This window comes from Clarias gariepinus, chromosome 8 (genome assembly GCF_024256425.1).
Source record: "Clarias gariepinus isolate MV-2021 ecotype Netherlands chromosome 8, CGAR_prim_01v2, whole genome shotgun sequence".
NCBI lineage: Eukaryota > Metazoa > Chordata > Actinopteri > Siluriformes > Clariidae > Clarias > Clarias gariepinus.
Genome location: NC_071107.1, coordinates 17,304,315 through 17,326,549, shown reverse-complemented (window position 1 = coordinate 17,326,549; position 22,235 = coordinate 17,304,315). Strand labels below are relative to the sequence as shown.

The 22,235-nt window shown below is 35.9% G+C and overlaps 2 protein-coding genes across 2 annotated transcripts; both read left to right on the top strand.

The window, feature by feature from the left end:
* Positions 1 to 1,882: 1,882 nt before the first annotated feature.
* On the top strand, positions 1,883 to 7,394 carry scdb (stearoyl-CoA desaturase b). The gene is made up of 6 exons (XM_053502860.1): positions 1,883 to 2,069; positions 2,176 to 2,433; positions 3,266 to 3,396; positions 3,858 to 4,063; positions 5,040 to 5,272; positions 5,568 to 7,394. The coding sequence occupies exons 2-6, from the start codon at positions 2,199 to 2,201 to the stop codon at positions 5,765 to 5,767; spliced, it is 1,005 nt and encodes a 334-aa protein (XP_053358835.1). The 5' UTR covers positions 1,883 to 2,069; positions 2,176 to 2,198; the 3' UTR covers positions 5,768 to 7,394.
* A 2,430-nt stretch (positions 7,395 to 9,824) lies between these two features.
* Positions 9,825 to 14,855, top strand: wnt8b (wingless-type MMTV integration site family, member 8b). The gene is made up of 6 exons (XM_053502356.1): positions 9,825 to 9,895; positions 11,027 to 11,060; positions 11,444 to 11,582; positions 12,158 to 12,283; positions 12,461 to 12,603; positions 13,765 to 14,855. The coding sequence occupies exons 1-6, from the start codon at positions 9,825 to 9,827 to the stop codon at positions 14,323 to 14,325; spliced, it is 1,074 nt and encodes a 357-aa protein (XP_053358331.1). The 3' UTR covers positions 14,326 to 14,855.
* Positions 14,856 to 22,235: the final 7,380 nt, after the last annotated feature.

The following is a 22,235-nucleotide window of genomic DNA, read 5'->3' as shown; positions in this document are numbered from 1 at the left end:
ATCCTTCCTCAGATATATGTCTTGACATAGCCCTGTTTGCAGGTTTACAGATAATTCTCTCAAACTCATGGATTTTTTTCCCCCTCTGACATACACAATCTACTGTTATACCTTATATAGATATGTTTGTTTTCTAGCAAATATTATTTTTTGTGAGTTCACTAAGGCACAGGTGGACTCCAATTAAGTTTGAGAAGCATCTCAAGGACCACTATCACATTTTACTGTAACATTTATTTAACCAAAAATAAAGCCAATATGAAAAAAAAAACATGTGGGCAATACGGATAGGTCTGATAAGTACGGCCATGATTCAACAGATTGTATATCTAACTTCAGCAGCAATAAATTGAAGTTATCATTTCCCGTAAAATTCGATTAGTCTGTTACATCAATGTGAAGGAATCTTGGGTGAATGTCCACTCCACCAAATGCTTTCTATACTTGTGAAGATAATCCATTCACTTTTGAGAAAGGGAATGGAAATGGAACAGGTGTTGATCTGTATTTTTCTTTGATATTTTCATCTCAGTGTTATGGTCTGGATTTGCACCGGTCTGTTAGGATGCACCCCTTATTGGACCCAGCATACCCCACCTGGCTGTTTCATTTCAAATTCAATGTGGTGGTGTACAGAGCACAAATGCAATGAAATCCTGACGGTAGCTATTAATACCCCATGAATGCTTAGTTGACTTTCCTTTCCTCAGCTTTAAAAGCAGCAACTTACAGGGTAGATGATTGGAATATAGATTTTTAGTCATGCTTAAACTATTTTTTATTTTGCAATCTGACAAGAAGAAAACAGTAAAAAAAAAAAAAAAAAAAAATTGGGTGCCTATATATTTTTAGACTTTTTTAAATGTTATAAATGTGGCGTAAAACCTATGCCAAGTGCGGATGTTGTGCGGATCAGTTGGTCCACTGTGGAGACCCTTCAACGGGAACAGTTTAAGAGTAACGACAACAACAACAGATTTTTTTCTTTAAAAACTGTAAATTAACACATAAGGCATTAATAAATAAATAATACAATACAACAACAACAATCAAGTCAGCTGATTTTTTAAAATATGAAGGTCAGCTGTTTTGGAACAGTGCTTGCAAGAAGATTTTTGACACATGTGTCACATTCATTTGCAGACCCATAGAGCACCATAATGAAACTGGCTCTCATAAAAACATAAAAAAAGAGGAGAAGTTCTTTTAGAGTTGCCAACCTCAAAAATCACCAAATAACAGAACCTCAAATTGGAGCTGTTATGAAAGCAGACACATGTCAACATCAACATCAAAGAATATTATTGCATATGTGACTCCATACAGCAATTCACAAAGGGTGCAGGATCCGAGATTTATCCCAGCTGCCATGAGGCTATAGGGCTACTTGCTGCACCCCAATGCCACCCATCATTCAGAATTCAACATTTAGCACTTAGCATTCGATTTCCACATAGTAGTAAAATGTAAATTCAGACATTATCATTGCTGTCTGCTATGGAGGATGATGATGATGAATATTTTGTCATGATATCTTGAATGTACAATCACCTCTAAAATACGTGTGGCTCTAATATTAATCAGTTTAATCTTAATCTTTACATCAATACTGTCTTTATTGTTTTGTAGAGCTCATAAACTGTATAACAATAAACAGTAATTAGGTACTAAAATAAGAAAGATTCACGAGGCTACTGTAGATACTGAGTGCTTATTAAAGTCAAATACTTAAATTTTCACAGGGTTACTCTTGGACATGGTCTGTGTAAGTAAACACAACGAGTCAGTGTCATGCCACTTGTGCCATGCGAGCTGGGCTGCAGTGAACAGTGTGACTGAGGGCAGGGAAAAAAGCGGATTGTTTAGACTGTAGCATCCAGGGTGAACATCAGACCAGCTGCCAGCCAATGAGACTAGCTAAGCTAGGTGGCATCCGTCGCCTCCCAACCAACTGCAACATTTATACCAGTGTATCCAGAGCTTAGGTAAGCAAGAGGAAAACGGCACAGAGTGAAACGCCTTCCTGACGTGCAGCTCTTCGTGTAGCCTCCTGACATACGCATATAAAGGTAGGTGCACGACAAGCAGCCAGGGCAAAGAACGAGCGATATACAGTACAGTAGGTCTTCGTGTGCTGCTGTTGCGTAGTTAAAAATACGGCTTTGTTTCTTCCAGACGCTACAGGCCGAGCTGAAAACATGACTGATACGGAAAAGAATGGGTTTGACCCAGCTAGGCAACGAATGCCCGAACAAAATGGCAAAACAGCGGGGATAGATGATGCTTTTGATGAACCCTACAAAGAGAAAGAGGGCGTAATGCCTCCGATGAGGATCGTATGGAGAAATGTGGTGCTGATGACTTTCTTGCACATAGGAGGAGTTTACGGACTGAGCTTGATACCTTCTGCTAAAGCTTTAACGCTTGTATGGGGTGGGTTTGTTCTTCTGGTTTATTCCATGCACCGACACCTTCACATTTACCCCAGAATATTATGCACTTGTTAACAGGAGGCGCTAGAGTGCGGTTTATTCTGGATGCGAGGGGGCGTTTGAGTCGGAAACACACAGTCTTCCATCAAATCATGCTTCTATTTCAATTTTAGCAAATGACAAATTGTATAATTGAAATAGAAGCATAAGTCGTTGTCAGGATTCGAAAGCACACACACACACACACACACACACACACGTGTTGTGTGTGTGTGTTTATCTATTATAATGTATTAAGCTAAAAAGAAACACACCTATATGGTTTTCGAATCCAGTTTAATACATTATAATGATTTTGTTCTTGAGATATTAAGAGATGGTGTATTTTCTTATTAGAAAGAGATTGGATATGGTTTCATATTAGACCGTTAAAAACCCTGCATCATCCAACCAATCCCTTTTCTAAGAATGGAGTCATTTTGTATCTAATCCCACAGTTAAAAATCGTGTTCCACAGTTTTGGATTACACACTGCATGTTTGGCCCAATCGAACAAAGGACAATCAGTTTGTCAATAGGCTGTCTGTTGTGCGCTAGACAATATGTCTCTAGCAGAGTTTTCCTCTGGGATTCCGTAGCCCAGGCAGACCCAGTCTGAACACACAACACAGTGAGACATTCAGCACCCATGTAAAACATTGTTAAGTTTCTGAGCCTCCGGTGCCCATAAGGAATTACATTCTATACATTTTTGCAGAATACCGCAGAATCAGCAGTTCAGTGGAGATAGGAGAATATTCCTGAAGATTCTTACTAAGTTTTCTGTTTTACAGCATGGATCTGTTTTATGATTAGTGGCATTGGAGTGACAGCTGGTGTACATCGGCTCTGGAGCCACAGGTCCTATAAAGCTAAACTGCCATTAAGAATCTTCTTAGCCATTGGAAACTCTATGGCCTTTCAGGTAAATTATTTGTCTTAAGTAATTCAATCATAAGAAAGTTTTTTTGTATAATTATTTTAAAGTAGTTAAACTAGTGCAAATTCCAACCAAGCATTATCAAGATATAATCATTTGTTTTTAGTTCATATAATTAAATACCTGTTTGACTAGTCAGTTTAAGTTAGTTATGTATAGTTAGTCAGTATGAGGGTAGTTATCCAAACATGTATAAAAAAGTAGGTCTATAAATAATATTGACATATAGTGCCCTTTTAGATAACTTGTGTAGTACTTTGAACTTGAAGTATTGCATTGCATAGCAGTATTTCCCTAGATGTTTACTGAATTGGTAAATCGCTGCTACAAAGTATTGTACAGGATCTCACCTGATGCTTTTTTCATTATAAAACACTGATTAGAGTTATGCTTAATGGGTAGGACCTGATTAATTTTTGTTATCTCTGCTATTTCTGTCTATTCAGAATGATATCTATGAGTGGTCAAGAGACCACCGTGTTCACCACAAGTATTCAGATACTAATGCAGACCCCCATAATGTGAGTAGAGGCTTCTTCTTTTCTCATATTGGCTGGCTGTTGGTACGTAAGCATCCAGATGTCATTGAAAAAGGAAGCAAACTGGACCTCAGTGATCTCAAGGCTGATGGTGTTGTAATGTTCCAGAGAAGGTATAAATGTGTATTATAATTTTATAGAAATAAGTTGTTGAAATTGTAACTTCATATATTACAATATAAATATTGCCTTATTTTGTAAAGTAACTAAAACTTGCATTAGTATTTGTACCAAATTCTTGGATTGTATATCACCATGTAGCTTGCCATGTTAGTACAATGTCAGTATGTCCACCTGCCTCACAGATTTGATTCCCCGATTCCTTGGAAATCCTGGCCCCATCGATGCACAAGTTAGTGCACTCTTAGTTGGTGCTGGTCCTAAGCCCAAATAGGAAGGGTGTGTCAGGAAGGACAGGTGGAGTAAAACCACTGTCAACCAAATCAAACCAAATCAAAACCAAATCAAATATGCAGTTTGGATGATCCTCTCCCATGGGGCAGCCTAAAGACAAACTACATCCTATGATGTTTAAACTCAACATGTTCGGATTCCTAAATACACTTCACAATGATGACAGCAGGGTTATTTCACTCCTTATCCCTTTTGTAAGCCAAAGTATTACTCACATTGTATGGCATGACATGTTGATAAAGGCCGCCACCTCTGCCAAAGCACAAATCAGTCCACAGTGAATGAACAGCATACAGTGATTCATCCCTTTCTTGTGCATGTGGTTCTACAGTGATCCTGAAATCTCTTTAAAAAGGAATTGGCGAATCTAAGCTAAAAATATAGTACTCTGTACATAGTACTCTGTACTCTGTACTATATTTTAGCTTAGATTTGCTAATTTCTTTTTAAAACAAAGCTCATAAAACTGTCAAATCAGTTAGAAGAGCAGTGTCTGGCTTGTAAATAATGTAGAACAATTTTCACCTAATGCTAAAAAACTTAATTTGAGCACAATATAGATGTTTAAATGAGAAATGTATGCCATGTGTCTTTAAAATTTTTACATGTAAAATTTGTTTCTTTATGGTTGAAAGAGAGATTAAGTATGCATTACTGTCATTGTCACTGCTCTAGGTATTACAAGTTGTCCGTAGTGGTCATGTGCTTCATCTTTCCCACACTGGTGCCATGGTACTTCTGGGACGAAAGCTTGTGGGTGGCTTACTTCATCCCAGGCCTGCTAAGATATGCTTTGGTCCTTAATAGCTCCTGGCTGGTTAATAGCGCTGCCCACATGTGGGGCATGAGGCCCTTTGACCTGAACATCAACCCCAGAGAGAACAGATTTGTTGCGTTCAGTGCTATAGGTAGGAGTATTTTAAATACCTGTTCTTTTTGTGGTTATGCATCACACCATCTTCTCTTAGATCCTTGTACATGGAATGTCTAAAAATAAAAGATATATTAATAGACTGTTTAATGATATACACCTGAAGGTCTGTGCTTAAATCTACCTTCATTTTTAGAATTCAGAGATGATGTGTATTAGGTTAATTGTTGGGTTGTTTGCCATCTATCTCTAAAATTTCTCTAGAGTACCATTAATCTACTTACTATTATTCTTATATTTTTGCAGTTGTTCAATACTTATTTTCATTTCAGGGGAAGGCTTCCATAACTATCATCACACATTCCCATATGACTATGCTACGAGTGAACATGGCAGCTTGCTGAACTTCACCAAGGTGTTTATTGATTTTATGTGTTTCATTGGCCTTGCTGAAGATCGCAAGAAGCCATCTCGTGAAGCAATCCTGGCTCGGGTTCAACGCACTGGTGATGGGAGTTACAAAAGTGGCTAAGTCATTTTTAGCATTTTGGAAGCCAAAATGTGTCTTGGGAACCTAAACCAATATCTAAATATATTTGTGCAGCTAAGTGTGCAGCAGAGGTCCTGTTACTGTCTGACAGACTAAGGAACACTGTTTAAATTTTGTTGTATTTTGCTGAAAAGTTTAATTTGAAAACATAATTTACTTTAATTCTAAGAAATGTTAACAGTATTGATTAAGCAGTGCATTCAGCTTAACCTAATCAATAATAAAAATCATTGTATATTTTGAATGTAAAATTCACATTGATCTTTCTGATACACAATGTAAGCTACATAGTTACATCTACATAGTTACTTATAAGACATCAACTGTATTATATAAGATCAAATACAGTATACATTATATTAATTCCTTTGGCACCTTTGGTTTGTATTCAAGTCGTCATAAAGTGATAAAGGTGAAAGAATGACAGAATAGATACAAGAAAAATATTAAAGCAACATACAAAGGTTTTTTTGCACAGTGATCCTGGTAAGGTGCACTCTGACACATTTTATTCTAAATTCAATAAGTTCCACATTTTCTGTTTAAAATGGACAATTATGCTGGCCTTTAAATATCAATTGATAGATATAGAAAAAAATGCTGTATACATTAAAATAAATTGTTAATATTTTAACAATGTATGTCCTACTCAAAACAATGGAAACAATGGATATCTTATTTTGATGTGCTCAAAAGTTCTATATAGGGTTAGGGTTATATATCTTTGGCATGAATAATCAGTTTTTATTTTTAATTTATTAAGTAGAATACCATTAAAATATTTTATTATAAGCCTTTGACTATCCGATGATCCTTTGCACTTCTGACTAAAAATTAGCTTCAGGTCGGATGATTAAAATGTAAACCTTGGCATTTTACATACTAGTGAATTGCACCTATGTTCATACAAGCACAACCGAGCTTTTAAAACAGTGTTAGCTCTTTTATTACAGAGAAAGCTAACTGACATTCCCAGTTAAAATTCTCACTAGTAACACTAGTTACATCAGAGTTTAACTTTACTCGCCTGTTAATAGTACATTAGTTAGTTAACTGAATCATGAGATCATCTTTTGGCACAACGAAAATTGTTTTGGCTGGAACTGGAATTTTTTGGCTGGAACTTATATACGCAAAACCTAGAGCAAAAGCAGTTAGAGTGATACTTCTTTCCAGCATGTTTTTCAAATTTTCATTGTACATTAGTCCAATGAACTGAGTTATCAAATTGCCTTGATTACAAAACACACATTTAATTGAGACATTTAAATACCTTTTATCCAAACAATGAAAATGAATGCCTTATGCTGCCTCCCTAATAAGTGTTTATCTTGGCAATGTGCAAGTCCTGCTCAGAAAAAACTGTCTACCTACACACCTGAATTAAATTGAGTGAAATACAGGATAAGTAAGGATAGTGCTTATAGTGCTTGTAGTGTTTAAAGTAATAACAATAAAGTAGGTACTGCATATTCATTGTGGTGTATTGTATAGCTCAGCTCAAATCTTTATAATGCTAAGACCATAGAACCCCACAGACTATATTTTGGAGGAAGCAGAGGATTTCCTTTATTGTGTTCTTGTCATATGTGTCTTGTCAAATCAGAACTTAATAAAAAGTAATTTTATTTTATTTTAATAAATCAACCACATTCTGAATTGTATGTGGAGTGAAATATATCCAGTATGTACTTTTTTTTTAAGTTGAGTTGTTTATAATTGTAAATTTATGCATATTTATTTAAGAATGTGTAATTTAAGGGGTTGTCCATAATTTAAGAGGTGTATTTTTAATTAAAAATATTTATTAGATTTCCTTTATGTGTGAACATAGAATCAAAATATGAAATGTCCCTCACACTCATTGTTATACTGTCTTAACAATACCTACAGTGGGTCAATTCTGTGTATTTTTGTAGTGAAGTGATTCCATAAAAGCTTTCTTAAATACAGTACATGACACCTACAATATATAGGCTACATGCTGTATGTTTTTTTCCCCACATTAACCACTGATATTTGAACATTTTAAATTATTATTTTTCTTATTTCTTTCAGTATAAACAGATTTCACTTGTATGGACGCCTTAAAGTAAGATCAAGGAAAGTTGTCACTTTATGTACAATTGAATAAATAATAATAATAAAAACTCTAAAAACATTGTATGAGTTGTATTTTACTTTTATAGATGCAAATAGTTTTCTTAAGTCTTGCATAAAGCTTTTATTTGACTTTTATAGGTCATGTATTATCACAGGTAGCACAAATATGTTCAAGATAACAATAGACCGTTGCTAGAACTTTTTGATGACCAGCTATTAAAAATAGGAATACGTTAATATTTTGTTTAATACTTGGAATGTCGGTACACATGAACGCAAGTGCATCTATTTTTAAATAAGAAAATGGAAATGGAATTTATTTTACGTTTTTGAAGCAAACTTAATTATTTTTTAAACTAGGCCTGAAACCCATATTTCCCTTGGTTATTGAGGTTAAGGTTAGTGTTAGTTTCTGGCGTATAGGCATTGCATGAATTACCTGTATTAATAACTACGTATGTCATATGAAGGTCCTTACAAAGATAGTAACACAAGCTGATGTATGTGTGTGTTGGCCCCCTCTGCTGACTGCAAACTGCAGAGTGCAACTGAATCTCTATTTGTGCGCACAGCCTCAATACATCATAACGTCGTATTATTATTTCAAAACAATCTATTTTTTAGTTGTTAGTTATGTGGCTGTTTTTGTAAGTGGTTAATCAGCATCACATTAAAATACAAATGTATGAATTGATTTAGCCATTAGATTAAAAACTTATTCATGCCACTCATTGCAATATTTTTGAGTACTGCTTTTTGTCTTGAAGCTTGCTGTTATTAGTGTCGTCAAAATTAAATATCACCTCCTCCCATGTGGGGTAATATTTATTAAGTATATACAAAAAGTCCAAGAAACCGAATTAAACATGCCCAGTTTTTAATCTGTCGCGAAAAAATATATATTATTTAAGGTAATGTATAAAATATAATTCCCAATCTATTCATTTTTACAACGGTAAAATTCAGGTTTTAATAATCGACTTAAAAATAATAAATAGAACCAAATCTTCCTCCCTTTCAGATGATAATCCAGAAGCACCTCTTTATAACAACGTTCCTTAATCTTAAATTAGGGCGAACATGAGCTGTGAAAAACATGGAGATTATTGAAGATTACTTGAAAAGAGCTTTGCGGTTGTCAGGATTAGGTGAGCAAACACGGTGCTGTCATGACCCGTTCGTTTCATTTCATCGATCTGCACGCTTTCTATCGGTTTCATCCTCTTCATTCGGTCTCTTCTTTCCAGTTTGTTCAGTCTTGCATTTGATCATTGGGCTGAGCTGTTTTTAAAGCATCTACTCCGATTATGGAGTTTTGAGTGTTTTATGGAGTTCAGAGCACACAAATCTCATTTCCAGGTTTTTTTTTTTTTTCTCCCTAAGATTTGTCGGGTTTATAGGCTTGCAAAAGAAAAAGCAAAGAAAACACCTCAATAAACATTTTCAGTCTAAATAAAGGGCTTGGTCTGGATTAAGGATGATTGAATCGAAGTCTTCTCTGAAAAAGTGCGCTAATTTCCTCAACAGAGAAAAATCCAAATAACATTTGGCGTTTGATCGGAGCGATAATCCCCGACCATCCTCGTTTCCCAGGCTACTGTATCTATCACACTTTGCTAAATTGAGTTTTTGAGGAGATCACTGATCTCCAGTCCGAATTCATATGGATTCGCTCCGACTGTTAAGGCGCACTGAGCTCTTCCCCGCTATTTGGCCCCGGGGAGCCACTGTGCCCTTTTGATCATTTCAGTCTCTGCTAGGCACAATAGTGCTGATTGGCTGAAAGGCTAAGAAGGGGGGAAAAGGCTTTAATTAAGCAGATAATCTCGGTTTGGGATGAGAGTAGATCCATTTCAGAGGCTGCCTGGAGCTTATATAGGAGACTTCTGCTGCGCCTGATTCCGTCTTCTAGACTAACTTCTGACTTGGATTCAGGATGTTCATTCATTTGGACGTTTATTATTACATTTTCATCTTGATGGTTCACATGAAATCCTGCTGCAGTTGGTAGGTTATGACGTACACTTGGTTGTTATATATATATATATATATATATATATATATATATATATATATATATATATATATAAATGTATTACTATTTGTCTTGTGTAAAGTACTACAGCTACTTTCATTCTTATAGGAATCAGGTCAGGGAATTTATTTAGGTAATAACAGAATTATGCCAGTTTACAACCTTTTCTCTGACCTATATTAATTAGAATTAATGAGATTTTAGATTTTTGTGTGAATTGCCAATTAGCTTGTTTCTACTTACTCATTCTGTTGGCAGCTGGTTTTATAATAACATCTTTTAGTGCAAATATTATTTTAATCTATTAATTGACAATTTTCTATGTATAGTTCTTTTGCTTCTATTTGACATTTTGAGATTTTGGAAAGAAAAATTTGAAGTTCCACCTGATTGTTTGCTTTTGTGATGGACATAATGACTAGAATAATAGTATAAGGGGTCTGAAGGGGTCATTAGGTCTCTGTTCATAACCATCATAAATAATATATATGTTATATATATATATATATATATATATATATATATATATATATATATATATATATATATATATATACACACACACACACACACACACACACACACACAAAGTGTATATATATGTCAAAACAAACAAAAAATCCTTATTGAGATTTCAATAGTTTATTCACATTTTTCGAATGTTAAATATTTTTAATATCAGTGTACCCTCTGAGCACCTCCCTCATTTTTATTTCCAAAGTAGTCTCTTATTTAGATTTATATCTTTCATTTTCAACTTCACATATTACAGCTAGATAGCTTATACTTCTAATCACAGAATGTTTTGCCAGGTTTATTTATAAATAATACAATATGTGTAAATTCAGCAATTCCCATTTTTCCCCCATTGTTATCTAATTTTAAGCAATCTAGGTAGTAATTGTAATCAGTTATTTCTTTTTTATATACTGTATAGAGCTATAAAATATGTATGGCTTATTTATTAATTTAAATATAGCCTACTTGTTTATATATTTGCCTTTTTTGTTGTATTTATTCTGAATGTGACATTTTATCCTAAGTATTTTAAGAAGAAAATTGTTGGTCATGGGGAAAACTAACACTTTTGCTTTATCTTCCAGGTCAGTGAATAATTTCCTGATGACTGGTCCAAAAGTGAGCCAACTTTCTTTTGATCTACTAAGTTTCTTATCTAAAATCACAGGGTCAACATGTCCTAGCACTGATTTAAGTGGATCATCATTTTAAGATAATGATTACATGGTGCATGCAAGTGACATTTTTTCTTACAGCACAATTCACATTCATATCTAATCCCCCTTGATCCAATTCACATTGTGGAAGGATGCAGCTGTACTGATGTGTATAGATAAGCTACAGTCAAAGTCTTAACATAATGTTTGATAATTGATGATAAAGTCTGTGAGTCTGCAAGGAAATAAATCAAAGTGTGTGTGTGTGTGTGTGTGTGTGCGTGCGCGTGTGTGCGTGTGTGTGAGATTAAGGATCAAGTTATTTAAGTATTTCTTCTTTTGCAGGCTTACCTGATCTATTCCAGTAGTGTAGCTGCAGGCGCTCAGAGTGGGATTGAGGAATGCAAGTATCAGTTTGCATGGGAGCGCTGGAACTGTCCAGAACGAGCTCTTCAGCTTTCCACGCACAGTGGACTCAGGAGTGGTAGGATTAAAAAAATATATATATATTTCTTGAAAATTAATAGCATATTTGACACTCTAATGGCCTTGCATACTATTTATCTGTTACAGTAACATCATACAATCAATAAGCCAGTAAAACCATTCAAACACTGCTTACTGTAGCCACGTGTACTGTTTACTGTTGTAAACCTTGCATGTAGGTGAATAAATAGAAAGCCACCTAGGTGTTACTGTTAGGCAGTATCAAGTGAGTAAAACTGATGTCCTCTTAATCTGAAGGGTGTAGGTCAAAGGTTTGCCTTAGACTCCTTTCACTGAGAATTCTTCAAGTGCTAAAAGAAAACCTGAACCAGTCTAGTGGCGACCCCTGCCTAATTGAGAGTCTGCTGAGCTTATGCCAACTGTGCGCTTCACTGTTTGATCTCATGAGTAGTCAATATTTCATATTTTTACAAGTACTCTAAAGGGAATTGCAGGTGCACTGAGACATAAAATAAATTTAACCAGAATTTGCAATATGTCATGTTGGGCGCAAATACATGTGGGGAAAAAAAAAGAAATCAGAAACAGCATTAAAGTAATTTCTATTTGCAGCAACCCGGGAGACAGCTTTTGTACATGCCATCAGTTCCGCTGGGGTTATGTACACTCTCACAAGGAACTGCAGCCTGGGTGATTTTGATAATTGTGGCTGTGATGACACCAGGAATGGGCAAAGAGGTAAGGACACACTATAAAAAGAACAATATGATGTACACAAGTAGGTGGTCTAGAGCTCGTCCCAGGAGTTCTTTAAAGAAAAACTGGGAAAACCTTATTAGTTCAAGTATTCACTTAATAATAACAAGAGGGATAGGTGCTGCTGGTTTATGTTGTGTGTAATTGCAATTGTTTCAGGTGGTCAAGGCTGGCTATGGGGAGGCTGCAGTGATAATGTGGGCTTTGGCGAGGCGATCTCGAAACAGTTTGTGGATGCTTTAGAAACTGGTCAAGATGCGCGTGCTGCCATGAACCTGCACAACAATGAAGCTGGACGCAAGGTATCCTGAATGTCAAAGAAGCCTTCTCCAATTTCTCCCACGGACTTTAGCCTATGAGAGGGTGCTACAGATAGCTTGCTAGAGTGGGGGATTTACTCCTGCACTACAAGATTGGACTTGAAACATAGGCAGCTCTCCTGGCCACCAACAGAATGTAAAGTGCCTTTTGAATCATTTTTTAGTGCTTCCAGTGATCGCTTACCACCCAAGAGTTTCATTCATGGCCTTATAAGCAAGGTGCCACTCATTCCCCCAACAGTGTTTGCGCTGTACCAGATGGGGCCTATTTACAGCCTGTGAATGTCCTTTATGACAAGACCTCAACTCAAGGTTCTTGGGATCAGTGGTGCGAGCTTAATTAGTGGACCTAGGGGGCCACACGTTGCAAAGGTTCTGTATTCTGTTGCTTCTCAAATAAGCATTTAGTTTTTATTCTAGCAATAAGGATCTTACATTTATGTTGGTCTTTGTTGCACTTGAGAGAACCACAGGCATCACATCCATGCAGCTGAAGTGCTTTATTTTTCCTGCCAGTACCCCTGTCTGCAGGTTTTGTCAGCTCACTATGGCACCTGGAGCATCATTGTAACTAAAAAAATGCAAAAGAATTCTTTTTCATTTCATCCTCAATGGGTTAACCATTGGGTCTGCCCATGGCAGAAAACATGTTGACAAAGGCCTTGCTAAATAAATACTCCCCTTTCCTGCACTGAACAATTTGGCTCGCTGTGAAACCTTGATTCTACCTCCTATCAAGAGCAAATACCTCCCTGAGAAAGGAGATGCTTCTTTTCAAATGACAGATGTTTGTTTCATCTGAAGTCAAGATATATTGTGCAGGCACAAAAGGTGAAATAAGAGAAACACCGAAGCTTGAACCTTGAACCTGCTTTTCATTATCCAAGTGAATTCCTTCTTTTTTATCGAGTGGATGTTTTGGACATATAGTCTGTATAATAATAGGTTCATTGTATGTTATCTCGAGAAATGATAAATTCACATTCGAGTGTCTTTAAAATGTGGAAAAGAAGTACAAATGCTGAAATGAATGAATGAATAAAATTCAAATAATGTTTTTGTGAGATTACTGGTTAGGGGTGATGCATTCTTTTCTGAAGCACATTAGTCATTTCCTTAATTTGCAATCTTTTCTTACACCAGGCTGTTAAGGGGACCATGCAAAGAACGTGTAAATGCCACGGTGTGTCTGGCAGCTGCACCACTCAGACCTGCTGGCTTCAATTGCCTGAGTTTCGGGAAGTGGGCAACTACCTGAAAGAGAAGTACCACCGTGCCATTAAGGTGGACCTCCTGCGTGGTGCTGGCAACAGTGCGGCCAGTCGTGGGGCTGTCGCTGAGACCTTCAGCTCCATCTCTCGTAAGGAGCTGGTGCACCTGGAGGATTCTCCTGATTACTGTGTTGAGAACCGTACACTAGGCCTTCCAGGCACCGAAGGCCGTGAGTGCTTAAAAAAGGGCAAGAATCTGAGTAAGTGGGAGAAGCGTAGCTGCAAGCGACTATGCAGTGACTGCGGCCTGGCTGTGGAGGAACGCAGGGCAGAGACCGTATCCAGCTGCAACTGCAAGTTCCACTGGTGTTGTGCGGTAAAATGTGAGCAATGCCGCAAGACTGTCACCAAGTACTACTGTGTCAGAGCCAAGCAAGTTAAGAATGATAGTGCAAGTCGAAGAAAAAGTCTTCGTTTAAGGAAGAAGCATTAATGTAGTCTTTAACTGAATATGACATGGTGTAATCTTTAATATATTCAAACTGAATTTTGACACTTGATTACCAAGTAAAAACACTGACATTGAAAAAGAATACATACAATACACACAAATATTAAATAAGACTGAGAGCTAGAAACGAAGAGGACAATATTACATATTAGACAAGGTATCAATCCTGTTGTATAAAAGTGTTTCAGTATTGAACACTGATTACATGAATGCCTCAGGCTGATATGTTTCCTAAACTATTCAGCATGTGTTTCTAAAATAGCACTGTATTTAATCATAAAATGGGGTTCATTAGACTGTGAAGAGGGCATTATAATTTTTTTTTACATCTGTGTCTATGTTCTTTATATTGTAAATCTGAATCTGATAAAAGCATAAATAGTAATGTGTTCTGAATTGGCCTAGTAATCATAATCTCTGTAAATGAGCTGTAAATAAGATGAAGCACTTTTGTATATGGTTAATTTATTTCATATATGTAGTAGCGTTTTGTGTGATAGATTTTTCTTTTCATATTTTGTCCCATATACTTTCATGATTAAAGATCTGTAATGTGTCCTTTTATAACTCTTTTCCCCCCAATTTAATTACATTTATTTACATGCAGTACTACTAATAACGGGATGCTCATTGATTATGTCACTGTAGGTGGTTAAAAGTACTTAAGGGTAACCTGAATATTTTAGGGTAAATGTTAAATTTGCACAAAAGTATAATATTTAATACAAAGTACAAATCCAGAATAGTCCAGTATAGACTTACACACATTTATTTTAAACAGGACCATATACTAACTGTAGATTGTTTAATAGGAAATTGTTGAGCATGCCATAAAGATTTGCTAATTCTTTTTTGTATTTAGTGTCAGATAACCCTGGGGCGGGGAAACAATAAGAAAAGAGTTTTAATTATAGTCTTCCTTCCTTCACGCCTCTCTCAATTTCTTCTTTTCAAATGCCCTTTTTTCTATCTAAGTAATCCTCAAAGAACTTCCAACGCCTTGGCACTTGGATGTTTTTTACTGTTTAATACTGGTTTAATTAACTTTGTCGAGACAGAGGGAAAACATGGACCAAGTCGCCCCTCAAATTATCTTGCCTCTAATTTTGTATGCTAATCTCCTTTTCACGCCATCATCTTGGGGGAAAAAATGTTGGGAAACTTCATGTGGCCTGTATTGGGCTTCCTGTGGATGTTTTATTCCAAGCCCACCTATTTGGCTCCTTTCACTCCTCTAGGGCCTTCCTTTGCTCGATTTAACAATGAATGGCGAGCTAATCAGCTCCCTCGGTAATGCACCACTGCTGAAGAAGCTAATCCCCCTCTCCTCCTCCTTCAATGGCCAGTCGCCTTCAAAGGGACTTTGGGAAAAGGCTTTGCATGGATTCACACTATTTGATGAATAGAAGTTAGTTCAAGTATTGTACCTAGACAAGAAGGGTTCATAAACAAATACTTGCCAGCTTCCATCCCACCTGCAGAAGTGCCAGCCCTACTGTAGCATGCTGGGACAAAACTAAGATCCTGCAAAAGTGATATCCTATTAAAAAGGCTAATTAAATCTTCAGTGAGTAATGCATTAATGCTTGGAGGCACTCTCTGTTTTACTTAAAGTTGTGCTACTGAAGCACATTACGGATCAAGGTGCTTCTTCTGGGATATGGCTAATTTTGAATTCATCCTGTCCAAGTTACAATCAATCATCTGAAATGATTGGAAATAGAGAGTTTAATCAGTTCACATTCAGTATATTCTAGCTTTTCAGCAAAAAAATCATAGGTCCATTGCAATAATTTTATATGGATGCTGATTTTTATGGTCATAACAGAAATTAGATCAGGGAAGCATGAACTCATTGAACATGGAAAAACCCAGGATTTTGATTACAAAACTACTGAACTTACACATGCATAATATAGAGGAAAATCCTAGTTGTTAAAGTTGCACCTACACCAGATCTCTGTCTTTACTACTATTTGATAAGTCTGATAAGTTCCCTGTCAGCCGTTAAAAAATCAAGTGTTCAGAAATTCTTCAACATTACTGCAAAACCTCTTATAATAATAATAATAATAATAATAATAATAATAATAATAACAACAACAACAACAACAATAATTATTATTATTACTATTGTTACTTCTTTTTTTTTTTTTTTACCATATTGTGCATATATTGTTACAAATAAGGCTGTCTTGCCATTTGAGATTTGCAGTGAGTCTGAGCTGTTGGAGACATTTAATAGGAGGAAATAAAGATTAGGAGTTGTCCACACATGTAGGTATAAATCTATTCACATGGTTCAGAAGGTCAGCAATCATTTCCGATGTCACTGAACCAGAAATTACACTTCATGTCACATTTTCTGAGAAAAAACCTACATATATACGTGTATCATTTAAAAAATGCTAATGTATTTTACAGACTTATGAGATGATGCATTCTGTAGGGGAAAAAGTACTTTTCGGCAATTACATATAAGCAAACCACTCAAAATTATATTTAATAGCTCTTTATAAGCTTGACTAATAGGATTTGAAGCTTAGGAGCTTTGGACACATACCACCAAGAGAGAGGTAGGGCCAGTAGGATGTGCTGAGAGGAAACAATGGCATTAGCCGTTCTTAGTGACAAGTTTAATAAAGTAAGCTAGCTTCTTTCTTTTTTCCCTTAAAAATATTTTCAGTAGTACTTTGGTTTTTTGAAAGTTTCAGTTGTGTTCACAATATGTCATTTACTTTTTTTTTTTAAAGCAAGATGGCTTACATGATGCAGTGGGGACCAATGTAAAACCCAATGTAGTACAAATTACTGAAAAATGCTGACTACAATAGAAAAGTATAAGAACATCCAGTGCATCACAGTCTGCCTTATAGGGGGTTTGGCAGTTAAAGAGTTCAAGGTTGTTAACCTGACCTGCAAATTCCCCAGATCTATCTGACTGAGCATCCATGGAATGCTTCAGATGAACAAGTCTAATCTATGAAGGCTCGACCTTGTAACCCCACAGCACGCAAATGATTGGTCTTTAATGTTCTGGTGCTGGCCACCACAGCACACCCAGTAGGATCTTGTAGAGTCATCCCCCCCAGGAGCCACAGCTACCTCTACATATGGAACACATGCCATACTGGCCTTAATGCTTTGGGTTTTAATGTTATTGCTGATTAGGGTATAGCCATGCTCAAAAGTTTAAGAGTTTGGCCACTGAAAACTTGTGGTCAATTCTTAAGAGGTAAGTGGACAAACAAAACCCCACAAATTCTGACAAACTCCAAGCATTGATTAAGCAAGAATGGGCAGCCATCAGTCAGGATGTGGCCCAGAAGTTGATTGACAGCATGCCAGGGTAAATTGCAGAGTTCCTGAAAAAGAAGGATCAACAATGCAAATATTGACTCTTTGCATAAACTTAATGTAAATGTCAATAAAAGCCTTTGGAACTTATAAAAAAGTTGCAGTTATAATTATATACAAAAAGATTTAAAAACACTAAAGCAGCAGACTTTGTGAAAATTAATTAATTTAATTTAATTAATATATGTGTCCTTCTCAAAACTTTCAGGCACAGATGTATAATATACAAAATGTAGCTGAGCAGATAAAATCTAAGGGGCTTAATCATTTATATTTTAGGATGAAGATATTTAGCAAACTGTTGACACGAGAGCTTTGACCGATATCTAGAGAAACTGCACATATATTTGAGATACATAGTATATGAGGAAGTGAGAATGGTGCTAGAGTTCCATCTGCTGGTGAACTAAATTAAGCTTCTTATAATGTTATTATGTAAGACTATGCTCCTTTTAAAAGCTTAATGAACTTCACCATTTAATATGTGTTGTTACCTGCGTCTTGAGTGTGAATATCTGCATAGGTGTCCTTTTTTAAACTGGAAAAAACACAAAAATATAGCAAAATTTAAAACAAGAACAGATACTCACAACATTAGATTACAGGCTGACGGATGTGATCTAACATGGATTATCTATCTATCTATCCATCCATCCATCCATCTATTGACCGATAAACAGGATAAAACCTTAAATGAAGATATGAGTATGAAGTATGATCAGATAGCTTGATCAGACTGTGGCCTGAAAATTGTTTGTGGACAATGTTTTAAATGGTCTGGCTGTTGGGTCCTCAAAGTTTAACTGCTTATTACTCTTTTTGACAAAAGGTTTGAAAAGTACATTATAGCTTACATAACATGGATATTGTGCAAAAGTATTAGGCACCTGCAAAAAACTATATTGTTAATAGTATTTGTTCGCCTTGCCTTGATGAGGATATGAACTTAAATAACATCCAATTCTTAATCCATAGGTTTTAATATAATATTTCCCCACCCTTTGCAGCAACAACAGCTCACAGATCATTTCACAAAGGTTTGTAGAAGCTGTCTGTATGCCTAGGTACTTGGTTTTATACACCTGTAACCTAAATTCAATTATTTGGCTAGCAATACTTTTAGCAATATAGTGCAACTGCACAGCAAGGATGTCTCAAAAAATAGTCTTAAAACAAGCAGTGAACACTAATTAATTAAACAAAGCCACTAACTGGTGTGACAACCCTTTGCTTAAAATATATTCTCAGACAATTTGTGCAGTTTTATAGGTAAATTAGCTGCTTAGTGTTACTGAACATCCTGCAGAACCAGCCACAATCCTTCTGTGCTTTGCTTCCTTTTGCTTCTTTTCCTCCTTCTTTTTTCATGCTGGTAAAATCCAAAAGGTTTTTTTTTTTTTTTTTGAAAATGGTCATAAATATGCTGCTTTCTTCTCTAGTTTACAGATATTTTCCTGTAAGATTAAAAGCTTTGGCTAGAATACTAATATTTGGAAATCAGAAATGTACTAATGTACAGTTTTTGTACTGACTTAATAATTAACAAAGTTTGTACAAAAACACAGTGTGCCTTTTGCACAGTACTGTATTTGGATTTTTTTTTTTTTTAAACTCTATTTATAAGTAAATTTAATGAATTTAAGCTGTAATTTCTATGAATCACTATTAATAGCTGCGTTCAAGTCAGGGCCAGTCCAGCCCTATAATTCAGGCCAGAAATCTAGGTCCAGGCCACACACACACTATGTATATATAGGTTCAGAAAAACAGGGCATTTTTTAACAGAAGTCCTTCTTCAGCTGTGTTAGTGCTTACTGTGCTGACGTTGAGCTTTGAACTATTTTCACTTAGCAAGCCAGCAAATCCTTAATGGTGAACTTACCGTAAAAAAGATACATTTTGCAATAAGTATTCATATATGAATTATTTAAATATTATATTATAAATTATTTTTTGCAATTATGCACACTAGTAAGTATAATGACTACTACGTGTGAAATATTCAGGTGAACTTGATTTAGTTTGGCAATTAATGAACACACAATAACCTTAATAACAAAATAAAATTAAGTTTCTGGGAATGTCTGTAAATGTATCACAAATCAACGCTGAAATCTCAGTGGGATAAGTATTGAGAGCCGTTATTCTGCGTTTTGTGAAAGCATTTTTGGCAGCAGTTATAGTATTCTTGGGAAAGCTCTGCACAGCTGGATTAGGCAATATCTCTCATTCTTTCTGGCAGATCCTCTTGAGCTCATTTAGAGTGAATAGGGAGTGTCTATTAACTACTATCCTCAGGTTTCTCAATAATTGTTCAATATGAGTTCAAGTTTGGTTCATCACTGGGTCATTTAAGGACATTCAGAAACCTCTCCCAAATCCACTCCCACTTATTAGTCACCCTTTTTAGGCTTCTGTGCTCTCTGGAGCAGGTGTTCTTTAGCATTCTTAAAGGTGTTATTAATTGCATTTTGACTTTTGTCATTTAAAATAATAAGCTGTCATAGTTAAACAAATAGACTACATTTTGCATGATATACAAAAAATATTTTGTTGCATTTTTTATTTAAGTTGCTTTTAAACAATGTCCAATGTTAAAAGAGTTATATAAGAGAAATTGATTTTAATTGAATTTCGTCTGTCTGGGAGGCAAGAAACAGGATGGTCCATCACATGTACTATATTTACAAACTTATCAGACTACCTTTGTTTAATCTAGCCATAGCAGGATAATTTCAGTTTGCTCTAGCCTGTTGCATTGCTATCACATAAGAAAAGGCAACAAACATATCAGGCAACATTTAACATTTAACCTTGAGCATTTTAAACAGCTTTAGGAAGACTGATCGCATTTAACCCTACATTTGCTAATTTGATCTTTGCAACAAGATAGCTTAAAAAACATTATAAAGAACTTTATGAAAAAATAAATGCAACAATTCCTATGGCGAGTTGGTGACATAATTTTGACTAAATTTTACTTAATTCATTTATACAAATCAGGAGTACTTGATTTCAGTTTTTTATTTTGACTGTTTAAAATTTTAACTACAGAGACACCCAAATGGTGACACCCAAATGGTATCCTTACATCACCACATATTTATAATAAATATTAACTTAGACCCAAATTCTACACCAAACTGCCCTGAGAATGAATACAAACAAACTTTACTGTGAAACCCCCCTAACATGCATTAGTAGTTTAGATCTATACACTAATCACTAAACACATTCTCATTGCAAAATAATTTTGTAATTATAATACAATAATTTAAAATTTTTCTTAAAAACAAAATAACTGTTGTATGAAAATATCACCTTTAAATATAATGTTGCAATATTATTGGACCTGAGGTCTGCAGTGGGGCATGGAATGAAATGTCTTTACCAATTTTGATGATTTTTAAGATTTTTTCACCTTCATCCTTAAACCAGACTGGAGTCTCTAAATACAATCATTACATTTTCTCTACTACTAAATCTACAAAAGTCACATTTATTTATTATTATAAACGGCCAAGTTAGACAGTTTTAAAGAATGGTTTTATTTACCCCTGTGGGTACATTTGGCCTGTTTTTGAATACTGAGTCATGGAGCCGAATCATGAGACCTACATGGTACTGGGCAGGCTGTTGAGACCAACTAGAATTAAATATAGAAATTTAGCTTCAACTATATATATATAGTATCAATCAATAGTATAGAGTAATAGCACTGTTTTGCTTAAAGTATTGCAATGCACACAACATTATAGGTGACATATCAGAGTTCAAAAGAGGACAAATTGTTGGTGCATGTCTCGCTGGGGCATTCTGTGACCAAGACAGCAAGTCTTTGTGATGTATAAAGAGCCATGGTATCCAGGGTAATTTCAGCATACCACCAAGAAAGACGAACCACATCCAACAGGAGTAACTGTAGACGCAAGAGGAAGTGAAAAATCTTCGGCTGTAGACAATGTGAACCATGTATTGTTCTCTGATGAGTCCACCTGCACTGTCTTTCCCACACCTCGGAGAGTTACACTGTGGAGAAGCCCTAAAGAAGCGTACCACCCAGATTGTTGCATGTGAAGCATGAGGGTGGATCAGTGATGGTTTGGGCTGCAATATCATGGCATTCCCTAGGCCCGATACTTGTGCTAGATGGGCGCATCACTGCCAAGGACTACAGAACCATTCTGGATGGCCATATGCACCCAATGGTTTAAACATTGTATCCTGAAGGCAGTGCCGTGTATCAGGATGATAATGCACCAATACACACAGCAAGACTGGTGACAGAAAGTGAAGTTGAACATCTCCCATGGCCTGCAGAGTCACCAGAAACAAATATTATTGAGCCACTTTGGGGTGTTTCGGAGGAGCGAGTCAGGAAACGTTTTCCTCCAACAGTATCACCAGGACTTGTGTCATTCTCAAGATAAATTGATGCTGTATTGGCCGCAAAAGGAGGCCCTACACCATACTAATTAATTATTGCGGTCTAAAACCAGGCATTTCAGTTTCATTGTCCAACCCCTGTATACAGA

Coding starts and splice junctions, on each gene's coding strand:
- scdb (XM_053502860.1), top strand. CDS start 2,199: ATGACTGATACGGAAAAGAATGGGTTTGACCCAGCTAGGCAACGAATG. Junction 2,434..3,265: donor AGCTTTAACGCTTGTATGGG/GTGGGTTTGTTC, acceptor TCTGTTTTACAG/CATGGATCTGTTTTATGATT. Junction 4,064..5,039: donor GTTGTAATGTTCCAGAGAAG/GTATAAATGTGT, acceptor TCACTGCTCTAG/GTATTACAAGTTGTCCGTAG.
- wnt8b (XM_053502356.1), top strand. CDS start 9,825: ATGTTCATTCATTTGGACGTTTATTATTACATTTTCATCTTGATGGTT. Junction 9,896..11,026: donor ATGAAATCCTGCTGCAGTTG/GTAGGTTATGAC, acceptor TTTATCTTCCAG/GTCAGTGAATAATTTCCTGA. Junction 11,061..11,443: donor TCCTGATGACTGGTCCAAAA/GTGAGCCAACTT, acceptor CTTCTTTTGCAG/GCTTACCTGATCTATTCCAG.